At 39.1% G+C, this 12,362-nt stretch overlaps 2 protein-coding genes and 1 long non-coding RNA gene across 3 annotated transcripts; 2 read left to right on the forward strand and 1 right to left on the reverse strand.

Annotated features, from left to right (window-relative positions):
- Positions 1–92: 92 nt before the first annotated feature.
- Positions 93–3,370, forward strand: LOC123866439 (transcriptional adapter 1-like). Its single transcript, XM_045908012.1, has 4 exons — positions 93–621; positions 1,034–1,197; positions 2,400–2,600; positions 3,019–3,370. Exons 1-4 carry the CDS (start codon positions 226–228, stop codon positions 3,167–3,169), a joined length of 912 nt encoding a protein of 303 aa, XP_045763968.1. The 5' UTR covers positions 93–225; the 3' UTR covers positions 3,170–3,370.
- A 44-nt stretch (positions 3,371–3,414) lies between these two features.
- Positions 3,415–3,767, forward strand: LOC123866459. Its single transcript, XR_006796200.1, has 2 exons — positions 3,415–3,464; positions 3,514–3,767. It is a non-coding gene; the product is annotated as an uncharacterized LOC123866459 (long non-coding RNA).
- Positions 3,768–4,289: 522 nt separating this feature from the next.
- Positions 4,290–12,319, reverse strand: LOC123866436. Its single transcript, XM_045908008.1, has 5 exons — positions 12,118–12,319; positions 11,874–12,006; positions 9,811–10,113; positions 6,853–7,019; positions 4,290–6,033 (listed from the first exon to the last, which is right to left on the reverse strand). The coding sequence occupies exons 1-5, from the start codon at positions 12,182–12,184 to the stop codon at positions 5,726–5,728; spliced, it is 978 nt and encodes a 325-aa protein (XP_045763964.1). The 5' UTR covers positions 12,185–12,319; the 3' UTR covers positions 4,290–5,725.
- Positions 12,320–12,362: the final 43 nt, after the last annotated feature.

A 12,362-nucleotide genomic window follows, 5' to 3' on the forward strand; every position in this document is an offset into this window, starting at 1 on the left:
TTTATGGACTACGATTTTTTTTCAACTCGTACGGCTCTGGGTTCCAGTCTTTTTGAACCTTGACCAAAGAGTATGTAATCACTACGTGGACTTGACTTCGACAGCTGACTGCTGGAGAGAAAAACGTATTTTTCTAAGGTTGATTTATTGATTTATTTATTTGTTTTTAATATTCATAATAGTATCGCGTGATATAGTGCTTCTAAGTTCTAAATTAACTGCAAAATGTCTTCGGACACTTTAAACATATGCCGGCGAAAACTTAATGACGCTTTGGGCGACAAATCGACAAAATATTTCAACCATATGAAGCAGTGGTTTCGGATGAAACTCACAAAGGAAGAATTTGATACTGAAGCTCGCGCTTTGCTAAGTCTGGATCAAGTTCGGTACCATAACGAGTTTTTACTAGCACTATTGAATAAGGTCGAAGGATTGGCGGAAACTTCGATAACTATTGCCCGTGACAAAGCTATATCTCACAATAGAAATAGTAGACGGCATAAGAGGAGCTCCCGAACGTCAGAGAAATCTAACTTTGAGCCGGCGGATTTGTTAGAATATTTGCCGCCTAATTCACCACCCGGCGCTGGAAGTGATGGTGTCAAATATGCAGCACAAGTAAGTTGAATACAATAATTATTATAGTTTACTTGATATTTTCTATGACCTGTCTACAGTGCACTGCCTGCCACTGGCAGAGCCAGGTTACATACGTTAACACATACATTTTGTACATGGGCAAACAAATTGTAAACAAAATACAATTTCATTGCTATATTATAATGTTATGTTGTAAACTTTTAAAGTAAGTAGTAATAATTTGAGAAGCTGATATTTAAAAGAATACTGGCTGTTTTTTATGAGCTTCTCAGGCCTGCACTTTGAACCCCTCATAGTTTTAAGTTGATAAAAAGTATCATAGGCCCTCCACCCAATCTAAGATATTATTTTTGATGCTCCAAGGTGATTGTTTGATACTAATGAAATAATTACTAACTTTGATCGGTTTTAACGGTATTTTCATTTTCAGGAAATATTTCTGCCAGACCATGCATTGGTGGTGGGAAGATTCATGCTCGCTGCGTGGGAGCTTGGCCTGGAAGGGGCTGACGATGATGCAGCAGACATCATTGTGGTAGCTGTACAGAACTTCCTCAAAAACATCATAACTGCTGTGATATCACAGAGAAAGGGGTATTTATGCAATTTGATGATATAGTTTTTACAGCTGTTCTCTAAAGGGACTCAAACCTCTGCCAACAAAAAACATAATTTTTCTAAATCCCATACAGAGGCGAGCACTTAGTAATTAAAAATCTAAATATGGGTAATTGCTGAAAACATACAGAATTTAATTCAACTGTCTTCTTTTTCGAAAATGATGCATGCCTTTTTGAGATCCAAATGGCTGGAAATTTTGTTTTAAATTCAATACTGACAAGAAAGAATTAGCAGTTTTTAGTGACTGATAATTTTACATTTCCATATTATAATAGTTTTTGTAACAAAGTCAAGAACCCCGACTCATGTTTTCAGATATAAATCACGCAAGTGATCGTAAACTTTTTGTTGTGCCAAGTGCATCATTTTAAAGCCATACCTCTATCACTACCCATATTATAAATGCGAAAGTGTGTTTGTTTGTTGGTTTCTCCTTCAATCACGCCACAATGAATAGATGTGATTTTTTGCATTTAAAGACCTGAAGAGAGGCAGGCTACTTTTATTCCAGAAAATCAATCAAAGAGCACCCACATCATTTTTAAAGCTTATATCCTCACGAACAAAGTTGCGGGCCTCAGCTAGTTGATTATGAACTAGTGATACCGCCTCTGCTTCACTAGGTAGCTTATTATGGTTTTCACAGGGATCTCTAATTTTTTTATAGCCTATGCCACTCAGGAATAATGTAGCTTTCTACTGGTGAAAGAATTTTCAAAATTGGTTGAATAGTTCCAGACATTACTTCCTACAAGCAAACTTACAAATATTACCTCTTTATAATAATTTGTATAGATGACTAGCCGATGCCCACGACTTCGCCCGCGTGGATTTAGGTTTTTCGAAATCCCGTGGAAACTCTTTGATTTCCCGGGATAAAAAGTAGCCTATGTGCTAATCCTGGATATTATCTATCTCCATTCCAAATTTCAGCGAAATCCGTCCAGTAGTTTTTGCGTGAAGGAGTAACAAATATACACACACACACACACACACACACACACACGCACGCACGCACGCACGCACGCACGCACGCACGCACGCACGCACGCACGCACGCACGCACGCACGCACGCACGCACGCACACACACACACACACACACACACACACACACACGCATACAAACTTTCGCCTTTATAATATTAGTGTGATATATAATTTTACTGTCCACAGGTACAAATTAAGAAACAAGAGGTTTATGTATGACCTTGGTGGAGACATGCCAAACATGTGGCTCAGGAATAGTAGCTTGCTGTATGACCCCCAGAATGAGGGTCGGGTAGATTTGGACGACAGTGTGGATGCACTGGGTCCTAGATGTCCACCAACTATCGACGAAGTGGAACAATCAGCAGCATTTGAAATAGCATGCAGGTATGTAATTTTTAAATGTTGTATACAGAGACATGGCTGCTAAATCTTACAACTAAGTGATTTATTTATTTTTATTTGGATTATGAGTCATTAGTAGCTATTTGTTCTTTATAATTATTATTTTTCTAATTTAATTATATTGATATGAATATTTTTAATTGTATCTTTGTAGAAATAACATCTAAGACCTGACTACTACTTATCATCAAGTACTAACTCTTGCCTGCCAACCTGTCTGTGTGGATTTCAGTTATCCTGTTACTAATTTTTTTTTGCATAAAAAGTGACCTATGTCACTCTTCAGCACTACAACTATTAGTTGCTGCGTAAAGGAGGACAAACACAAACACTTTAAAATTAGTAGGATTTTACGTAATATACAACCAATAGTAACAAAAACAATACTTTTTATTTCCAGTGGGCCCAGCACAGAACCGAATGATGATAAATTGACGATAGAAGAATTCTACAACACTTTGTTGACTCACAAGAATGTGATAGCTTGCCATTCAGTGTATGCAGTAAACATGGAGAGACTCGCTGTAATGTTAAACCATCCTAGCTATTAAACTTACCTAAATAAAGCCTGAAGGTGAGAAAACAACTTTTGGTGCAGTGGTATTCTTCTCATATTCCGATTCCTAAAGTGCATCTATAGTCATTGAATGGGGACCACATTTAAGCAAGTGTAGTGTGGGACCCCTCCAGCACGATGAACCGACGATATAAAGCAGTTGTCCCGCCAACAACGTGTGGCTGGATGAGGAAGGCTGAGGACTGGGTGTCGTGGCGCTCTTTAGGGAAGGCCTATGTCCAACAGTGGACGTCCACAGGCTGATGATGATGATCTATAGTTCGCGATAGGTCGACATGGCTTTAAGTGCGGAAACCAGCCCAGAGAGAAGAAAAGAAGGTCGACATGGAAATCGGAGTATAAGACGGGAGTATGTCCCGCACCTGTACATCACCCACGCTATCCCGTACCAGATTAGCGCGGGTACTGTTCGGGTCTCCACCCCGATTGCCATGTCGACCTGTCGCGAACTATACATAGCAAACATCTGGTATTGGAACCTATGGGGTGATACGCTTGCGCAGTCTAACACTGAATAGCCACCAAGCTTATTTGACATTGGTTGGTTCTACAATGCTGCTTTACTGAGTGATGATCAAATGGTTTTTTGTATAAAACTTCAATGAATTAAAAATATATTATGTTAAATGAGGTCGGTAGCTACCAAATACCAATACACTGAGTTAGCGGATTAGTAGGGGGACTTACAAATGTGTTTTAAAAAACATAGACTATGATAGATATTTAAGTTAAAATGAAACTTGTCATTTAATTTATTTGATTTTTATTATGAAACAAGATATTTGAATAAAATATAATAATAAAGATAATAACAATTCCAGTCTTCATTTTTACTGATTATTATTTACCTACATACCTTAAACTACCTTATTAACCCCGGATGCAAAAAGAGGGGTGTTATAAGTTTGACGTGTGTATCTGTCTGTAGCATCGTAGCTCCTAAACTAATGAACCGATTTTAATTTAGTTTTTTTTTTGTTTGAAAGTGGCTTGATCGAGAGTGTTCATAGCTATAATTCAAGAAAATCGGTTCAGCCGTTTGAAAGTTATCAGCTCTTTTCTAGTTACTGTAACACTTTACTTGTCGGGGGTGTTATAAATTTTTAATTTACACTTGTTTTAAATTACTTTGTTAAAGCGTGGCCATCTCCACGGACGAGAGAATCGCGGCGATAATCTCGTATTATATAATTCGCGGCGATACGACGAGTCACTCTTAACGGCACCGTCTCGCGGCGATACCGCCACAGTTGAGAGGCTCACCGAGCCGTTGCGGTCACGTCACGCGGCGATCCGTTGCGGTCACGTCACGCATCGATCCGTTGCGGTCACGTCACGCGGCGATCCGTTGCGGTCACGTCACGCATCGATCCGTTGCGGTCACGTCACGCATCGATCCGTTGCGGTCACGTCACGCATCGATCCGTTGCGGTCACGTCACGCATCGATCCGTTGCGGTCACGTCACGCATCGATCCGTTGCGGTCACGTCACGCATCGATCCGTTGCGGTCACGTCACGCATCGATCCGTTGCGGTCACGTCACGCGGCGATCCGTTGCGGTCACGTCACGCATCGATCCGTTGCGGTCACGTCACGCGGCGATCCGTTGCGGTCACGTCACGCATCGATCCGTTGCGGTCACGTCACGCGGCGATCCGTTGCGGTCACGTCACGCATCGATCCGTTGCGGTCTCGTGGGGTATCGTTGCGAGTCGCGACGATACGCTGGCGGAATTATCGTACCGTGGAGATTATCTGAGGATAGTAGGACGGTCTCGTTACGATTCTCTCGTCCGTGCAGGAGATACCGCTTTATTGTTAGTTCATCACCAAAAATTATTGGAAACTCTTCGTACACAAAAAAAGTGATCGAAATCTCTAAATAAATGTTGTACTTTAGAGAAGGTTCCTTTGTATTTGTACATTAATGCTTAGAAATTAGAACACTCTTATACTGAGATCTATAGAGTGTACTTTGACTTTACTCTGACTTAAGACAGTTAAAACAAGACATATTTATTTGAGCGACGTAACTGTCTCTCGTTTTAACTCTCAGTAAAATCTCCGCAGTCTCAAGTATGCTCTATTAAAGCTCATCCTTAGAAACCTGACATTTTACCTATAGGTTGTCTCTCGATTATAAAAATTCCAACGTGATCCTTAAAACACCTAAATAAAATTCATGCGGACTAAATTGCAAAATATTTCTTTAAACTAAAATTTATGGTATCCTTTTTCTGCAAGCAAAATGAAAGGAATATCACTATTTTTAGACAGTGTGAACTGTGAATTAGCACTACTAAGCCCCTATACAGACGAACTACAATTTGGAATGCAAGCCAACTGCAAAATTGTAGTTTTATTGCAGTTGGTTGGCAGTTGTGTCAACTGCACGCCGACTGCCCACTCGGCGGCAGTTGCAATGCAATAAAACTGCATCCCAACTTCAATTTTGTAATCAGCTTGCAGTCGATCTGTGTAGACACTAATAGTTAACTGCCAAATTACCTAAAACTATCTTAGGAACTTTAAATCGGGCTTTGAGATCTTGATATAAGCGGCGAGGTCCCAGGCTCGCCCGGCGTCGACGGCGACTGAACTACTATAGCTGGCACCGTTCTCTCTAACCTTGGACTTGGACCTGCCGACCCTGGCCTTGGGCTTGCCGAAGTTGGCCTTGCAATTTCCTGAATCTCAATCACTTCTGGCTGAGGTGCCATTCCGCCTAGAAGTCTCCGTTTCTTCCACGCGATGTATCCCAGCGAGACGAGTGCGATGGCGATGAGGATTCCACCAACCGTGACGCCGGTTGCTGATGCTGATGACATGTACATACCTGAAAATATTGGAAGCAAAGTTCACCTAAGTAATAAACTATACAAGAAACCATAAGCTTAATTTGTTATAATCCGCTAAAACAGTCAAATCTGTATGTCCAACAAGCGGCATGCGATATGCACCGCCCGCCCGCCCATTCACTGCTAAACATGCAGGAAAAGCAAGCCTCAAAGAAAGCAATATGTACCACCATCATGCAAGAATGCAATTGTGCAGTGTAGTTGCATCCTTTGAGGATGCTGCGGTGTCGGAGTGAAACGTGCGTCGAGTGTATTTTGGAAGGTAGACTATGTTGATGGTGAGTAGGTATTGCTTTCTTGGTGGCCAGTTATTTGCCGAATGCCGCTCTATCGTAATAGCTTCCAGAACTCGAATTATTTGCCGAATCCTGATAGTGGAGCTGTACCATTATCGTACTGGCGAAAACGCGGGCATTCAACAATCTCAGAGCGATCAAGAAGTTTAGCATCACCTAACCAAACTAATATGTGAATGCGAAAGTGTGTATCTGTCTGTCTGTCTGCTAGCCCGGGCCAACAGTTTAACCGATTTTGAGGTAAAGAGTAAGCTTACGTCCTGCGGACGGACTAAAGGCTACATTTTGTCCCGAAAAATCAAAGAGTTCCCACGGAATTCTTAAGGCTCATCAGTTTATCCGATTTGTATGAAAGGTACAGGTAGCTTGCGTCCCGGAAATTGACAGGCAACTTTTTATCCCGGAAAAGTAAAGAGTTCCCACGGGAGTTTTATAAAAGCCTAAATCCACGCAGACGAAGTCGCGGGCATCATCCAGTACAAAATATACACTTCAACAAACCTTCCACCTCTAGTTTGATAACGTCGATATGCTCTTTGCCGTCATCCAGCCCCACCCCGCAGATCCACAGCCCAACGTCTTCGTACTTCACTTTCATGATGGTAACCGCGCAGTCGCCACGATCGAGGCTGGCATTCGATGGGTAATAATATTTTCCGAGAATCGAACTGTAATTGCAAAATAAGTTAAATTAATTCTCAGATTTACGCTTTTTAATATACTTATACTTATAACATATTTCAGTAGGTACTATAATATTGGAACAGTAATTATATGCATCCTGTACCTATAGATAAGTTACTGTTTCAAATTATAATTGAATCACAAAGCCTCATTTATAAGAAAATACGACACTTTAAGCGAAAAGCGGTTCATCTCTCTCGGACTTCCCCTTTACGTTGATCGCATTAGGTAGGTAAGTCATGAGTGACGAGTCTCATGGAACTTGTTAATTTGGAAAAGGCTCAGACTAAATCTCAATGAAGACTATATTATTAGATATCTATTCTATCGATGTACCTAACTAGAAGGAATATAGATCCCATCCATCCGATGTACATACTACGGTATAGAATATAGGGACCTATTCTAATACACTAGTCGGTTGCTCTAAATTACTTACTACTTCAATGCAGTTAAAATAAATGAAATAAAAACCCCTGTTTTTTAACCCCCGACCCAAAAAGAGGGGTGTTATAAGTTTGACGTGTGTGTCTGTGTATCTGTGTATCTGTCTGTGGCATCGTAGCGCCTAAACGAATGAACCGATTTTAATTTATTTATTTTTTTTGTTTGAAAGGTGGCTTGATCGAGAGTGTTCTTAGCTATAATCCAAAAAAATTAGTTCAGCCGTTTAAAAGTTATCAGCTCTTTTCTAGTTTTCTTGTAGAAAAGAAGGTTAGATAGTTACTGTAACCTTCACTTGTCGGGGGTGTTGAAAATTTTTAATTTACACTTGTATAATGGATTATATAAAATAAATAGTACCTAGATTATAAAACGTACATAACTAAGCTAGTGTTAGGTAATAACATAGTAGTGCGTTAACGTCTTGGATGACTTATAGGTACCTACTACCTACCACTCATTAACGTCAATATACCTACATATTTGAAGAGTAGGAAGAGGTAAGTAAAAATAAAACAATGTTTTAATCTGTTAAGGCCTAGATTTTTTATTTACTTAGGTATTCGTATCTTAAAATTCTTAACCAGTTGGCCTCAGAAAATTGTTTACAAGGATATAGGTACTGTTACAAAGTTTGTAACACTGTAATCAGTAAATATGTCCGTCTTATCACGAAAACTACCTACCCTACCTAGGTACTTAATATAAAAATATTTTGTAACGATTACTTAAACTGTTATAGGTAAATGTGAAAGTAACTCTGTTTGTTTGCTACCATTTCACTACTCAACAGCTGTTCAATTAATTTTAACGTTTGACACAGAAATTCTGTGGGCTAGGACATCGAACGTCCTTCCTGCATTAGTTTTACCCTCTACTTTTAATATGAGTACCTTTAAGTCATGAGTGAATAGGCACCTCTAGGCCAGCGAGCTCCATCTTAGACTGCATCATCAGTTGCCATCAGATCTGATTGCAGCCAAGCGCTACTGTATAAATTCAAAAAAAAAAACCGGCCAAGTGCGAGCCAGACTCGCGCACCGAAGGTTCCGTACTCGGGTATTTTTTCCGTCATTTTGCACGATAAAACAAAAACTATTATGCTTAAAAATAAATAAAAATCTGTTTTAGAATAAAATATGTAAAGCCCTTTCATATGATACCCCACTTGTTATAGTTATCTTACTTGAAAATTGAAACACATTTAAATTTTTTTTCGGTGATGTAACCACAAGTCCACGGTTTTCGAATTTATTCCTTTACTTGTGCTATAAGAGATACCTACCTACCTGCCAAATTTCATAATTCTAGGTCAACGGGAAGTAGGTACCCTATAGGTTTTCTTGACAGACACAACAGATGAATAGACGGACAGACAGGCAGACAGCAAAGTGATCCTAAAAGGGTTCCGTTTTTCCTTTTGAGGTACGGAACCCTAAAAAGGGATGAATATAATGATTTTTTTATTCTGGAAATCTTGACAACCTAAATCCTAAAAACCTAAATCCTAAATGACTGTCTAGGTATACTGTATACCTATGGTATACTTAGTAGGTGGGTACCTAACTAGTACAATAACAATAGATATCTACGTTGTACGTGTAATTTAACGTAGGTATTCGACCTTCTAAAAAGCGGAACTAATTCATGAAGTAAACTAACTTGTATTGTATTAATAGCTAAGTAGATAAATAGTTATCCTTGAAAATTAATTAAAACAGATTTTTGGCTTATTTGTTTGACCTATAATATTACGATAGCAACTAAATAATTTTGTGCCTATTTTACAATCTTTATTCTCTTGCCAGTTAGTGTGATTGCACCTTTAGAAAGAATATTATCAAACAGACTAATAGCTCGTTCACACAGGCTGCGTAATCGTAGACGTTTCGCGTACCATTGCGTTGTAATGTATGGCACCGTATGAAACATGGCACACCGCTTGCGTAAAGCGTGGACGTATGCGTAACCCTCTGTGTTTAGGGGTTTACGCGCGTCACTACGCACGTGTCACGTGTACGCAATTGGTGTGAATCGGCCTTTAAGATTGAGTTGAGATCTATAGAGCACACTTTGACTTTGCTCTTGCTCAGAAAACACTTAAAACGAAACGGCGTTATATAACTGGCATAAACATCTATCTCGTTTAAGGTGAACGCACACTTATCCGAGCCGAACGCGTCGAACGAGTCGAACAAAACGAATTTTAGAATTCTTTATAAGAAATCTCGTTTCATTCGGCTAGGGTAAGTGTGCGTTCAACTTTTAACTGAAACTTAAGTCTAAGCAAAGTCAAAGTACGCCCTATAGATCTCAGCCTGTTTCACTTACTTTTGCTCAGTTACTGATGAGTCGATGTTAAAAGACCTTCCACTTGGTGGTTCGAAACGGCAGTAGCTCAACGGTATAAGCCCTTTCGTAGTTGCGCAGGCGATTGTGATTGGTCGTCCAAGCTTTGCTGTTATATTGGGTTCCAAAGCCGCCACTTGATTCACTATTCGGACTTCGATTTTCTTGCTCGATTCCAATCGTTCAGACTGTCTTCCTATGTGACACCTCCATTCGCCGCTGTCAGCTTTTGTCGCTTTGATCTTTTGCACACATTTGCCATCGTTTACTGCGCGATCTGTGAATCTGATTTTAGTCATTTAATCATTTATTTATTTCATCAATCCAATATTTACAATAATTTATTCAATAATTATTCATAAACATTGAGTTGGGACCGGTACTGTGTTATGTGTATCCTTTAGGTTGGAGCTTTTATTGGATTACCTACTGCTTGCGCAGAGACTATGAGTTCTCCTAATCCTAGCATGCTAATTCGATTTTAACAACGCGTAAGAAGCAGACTGGCCGGAATCCGAAAGGTCGGCGGTTCAAATCTGTGTCAAAAAATGCCACAGCGCTGATGTACGAGCTAAATTGCATTTTATAGCGTCGTCGTGACAAAAACGTCATTGCGGAGTGAGCCTTGAAAGATAGTATACCGCCAGCTATTAGCATCTACCACCGAGATTTAGTCCTCATTATGTCAGTTAATTAGTTAAACTCTTACATTACTCTATTGATTAGCCAATAAAAATTAGGAGTTAGACTGTTATTTGTGAAACTTTTCGTGGATATACAGAATAGGCCTACTGCCGATGTCTCTGACCATTTATGCGATTCGCCCACACACAACCATAACGGGATAGAGACCAAATATGATTGAGTAATCGGACCCTGATTAAAAAAACCGGCCAACTGCGAGTCAGACTCACCCACTGAGGGTTCCGTGGCTTGGAAATCACATTTACTTCTACCTACGTAAATACTGTTTGGAAAAATAAAGGAATTTGCTCAGATGTAGGTATTTTTTCTACAGTGAAAGGAAAGGAATAATAATTAATGGGTATATCCCCTTAAGTGCCTACTTAGTTTAAATAAAAGATAGCTGTGAGTAAGTAAGTATCTAATTAACAAAATAAATAAGTTAGCAAATGGGATTATCAAGTTTAGTTATAACAAAATATGTTTACCTTTTACTAAAACAAATGATAAAAGGTACCTCTACTTAAGTCAGTAATTTGTTATCGAACAGTAAAAACAAAAATTTGATAGTACGTTCGTAGGTAGGTATTAATTGAACTTCGGTGCCTATACCTACTTTTTTATTCGCAAATTATTAAAGTGGAAGCGACGGGCCTGCCCGCGAAATTCAAATTTGATTTGGTTTTTCGCAATTTGTAAACTAATACGACAACGTAGGCTTATGGTATTTAAATTGCGACAATGGCAGTATCATCCTCACAGGTTTATATAAAAATCTTTACTTGAAAGGGTCCAGTTTAAGAAATTAGAGTTAAAATTTGTTATTTAATCATAATATTTTATCTTGTAGGTATGTTTGAGTCTTAAGTATGCCCCCCCCCCCCCCTCCCCTAGGTACCTAAGTTAAAGTGAATAAGTAGGTAAAGTGCATGAAGGACACTATTTCTCACCATCTAAGGCCAGGGTTAGTAAATAAGCTAGTGGAAAAGCGCTTGTGTGGTGTGTACATTGAAATGTTAAAGAATCGATTCACATAAACTTAGGGTCGAAGCGAATCGACGCTTTCTCAAGATTTAGATTCTAAGATTTTATCATAGACCTACCTACCCTATACCCTACACCTACCCTATAGATATACCTACTCGATTTTACATAGTACCTAAGTAAGATATTGATTTGGTCTCGGAGTTTATTGGTGTGGATCTACCCTGGAAATCTACACAGCATGAAAATCGATCTCAGACAAAAGCAGCCATATGAGTAGGTAATATACCTATCCATTACATAACGCGTATTAGGTACCCATAATCCTAAGCTAAGACGGGCAATTGAATCGTTACAAAATTGGGAAAAGTACTTACGAAAATCGCTTTCCACTAGGATGCACAAAACCACAATATCTCATTGGGAAATCGGATTTACATTGGATGCTAATGTTTTCATTTTCCGATGCTAATATCGTTTCTTTGCCATCCAAATCGAATATTCGAAACGCTGTAAACATAATATGATTACGAATTCACTATATTTATAATTATTTAAATTATAACACTTGACAAGCACCACAAAAACATGTTTAGTTGAAGTTATTTATATAAAAATTACCATTTGCTATCGAAAATTGTAAGAAAATTAACGGAGCGGAGACGACCAACTGTTTCACGGTTAGCATTTTGAACTATCAATGACACGCTCTGTTCCACGTAACCTCCTAAGTCCTACCCTCTCGTTATGCTAAGTGATAAATGCTTACTGCACCGCCTCACAAGTCAATAGGTCGTACTTTACGGTTATTTTTGATAACATTGTAATGAATATAATATATACTTAGTATTTTAGTAATAACTACC

Source organism: Maniola jurtina, chromosome 6 (assembly GCF_905333055.1).
Source record: "Maniola jurtina chromosome 6, ilManJurt1.1, whole genome shotgun sequence".
Classification (NCBI taxonomy): Eukaryota; Metazoa; Arthropoda; class Insecta; order Lepidoptera; family Nymphalidae; genus Maniola; species Maniola jurtina.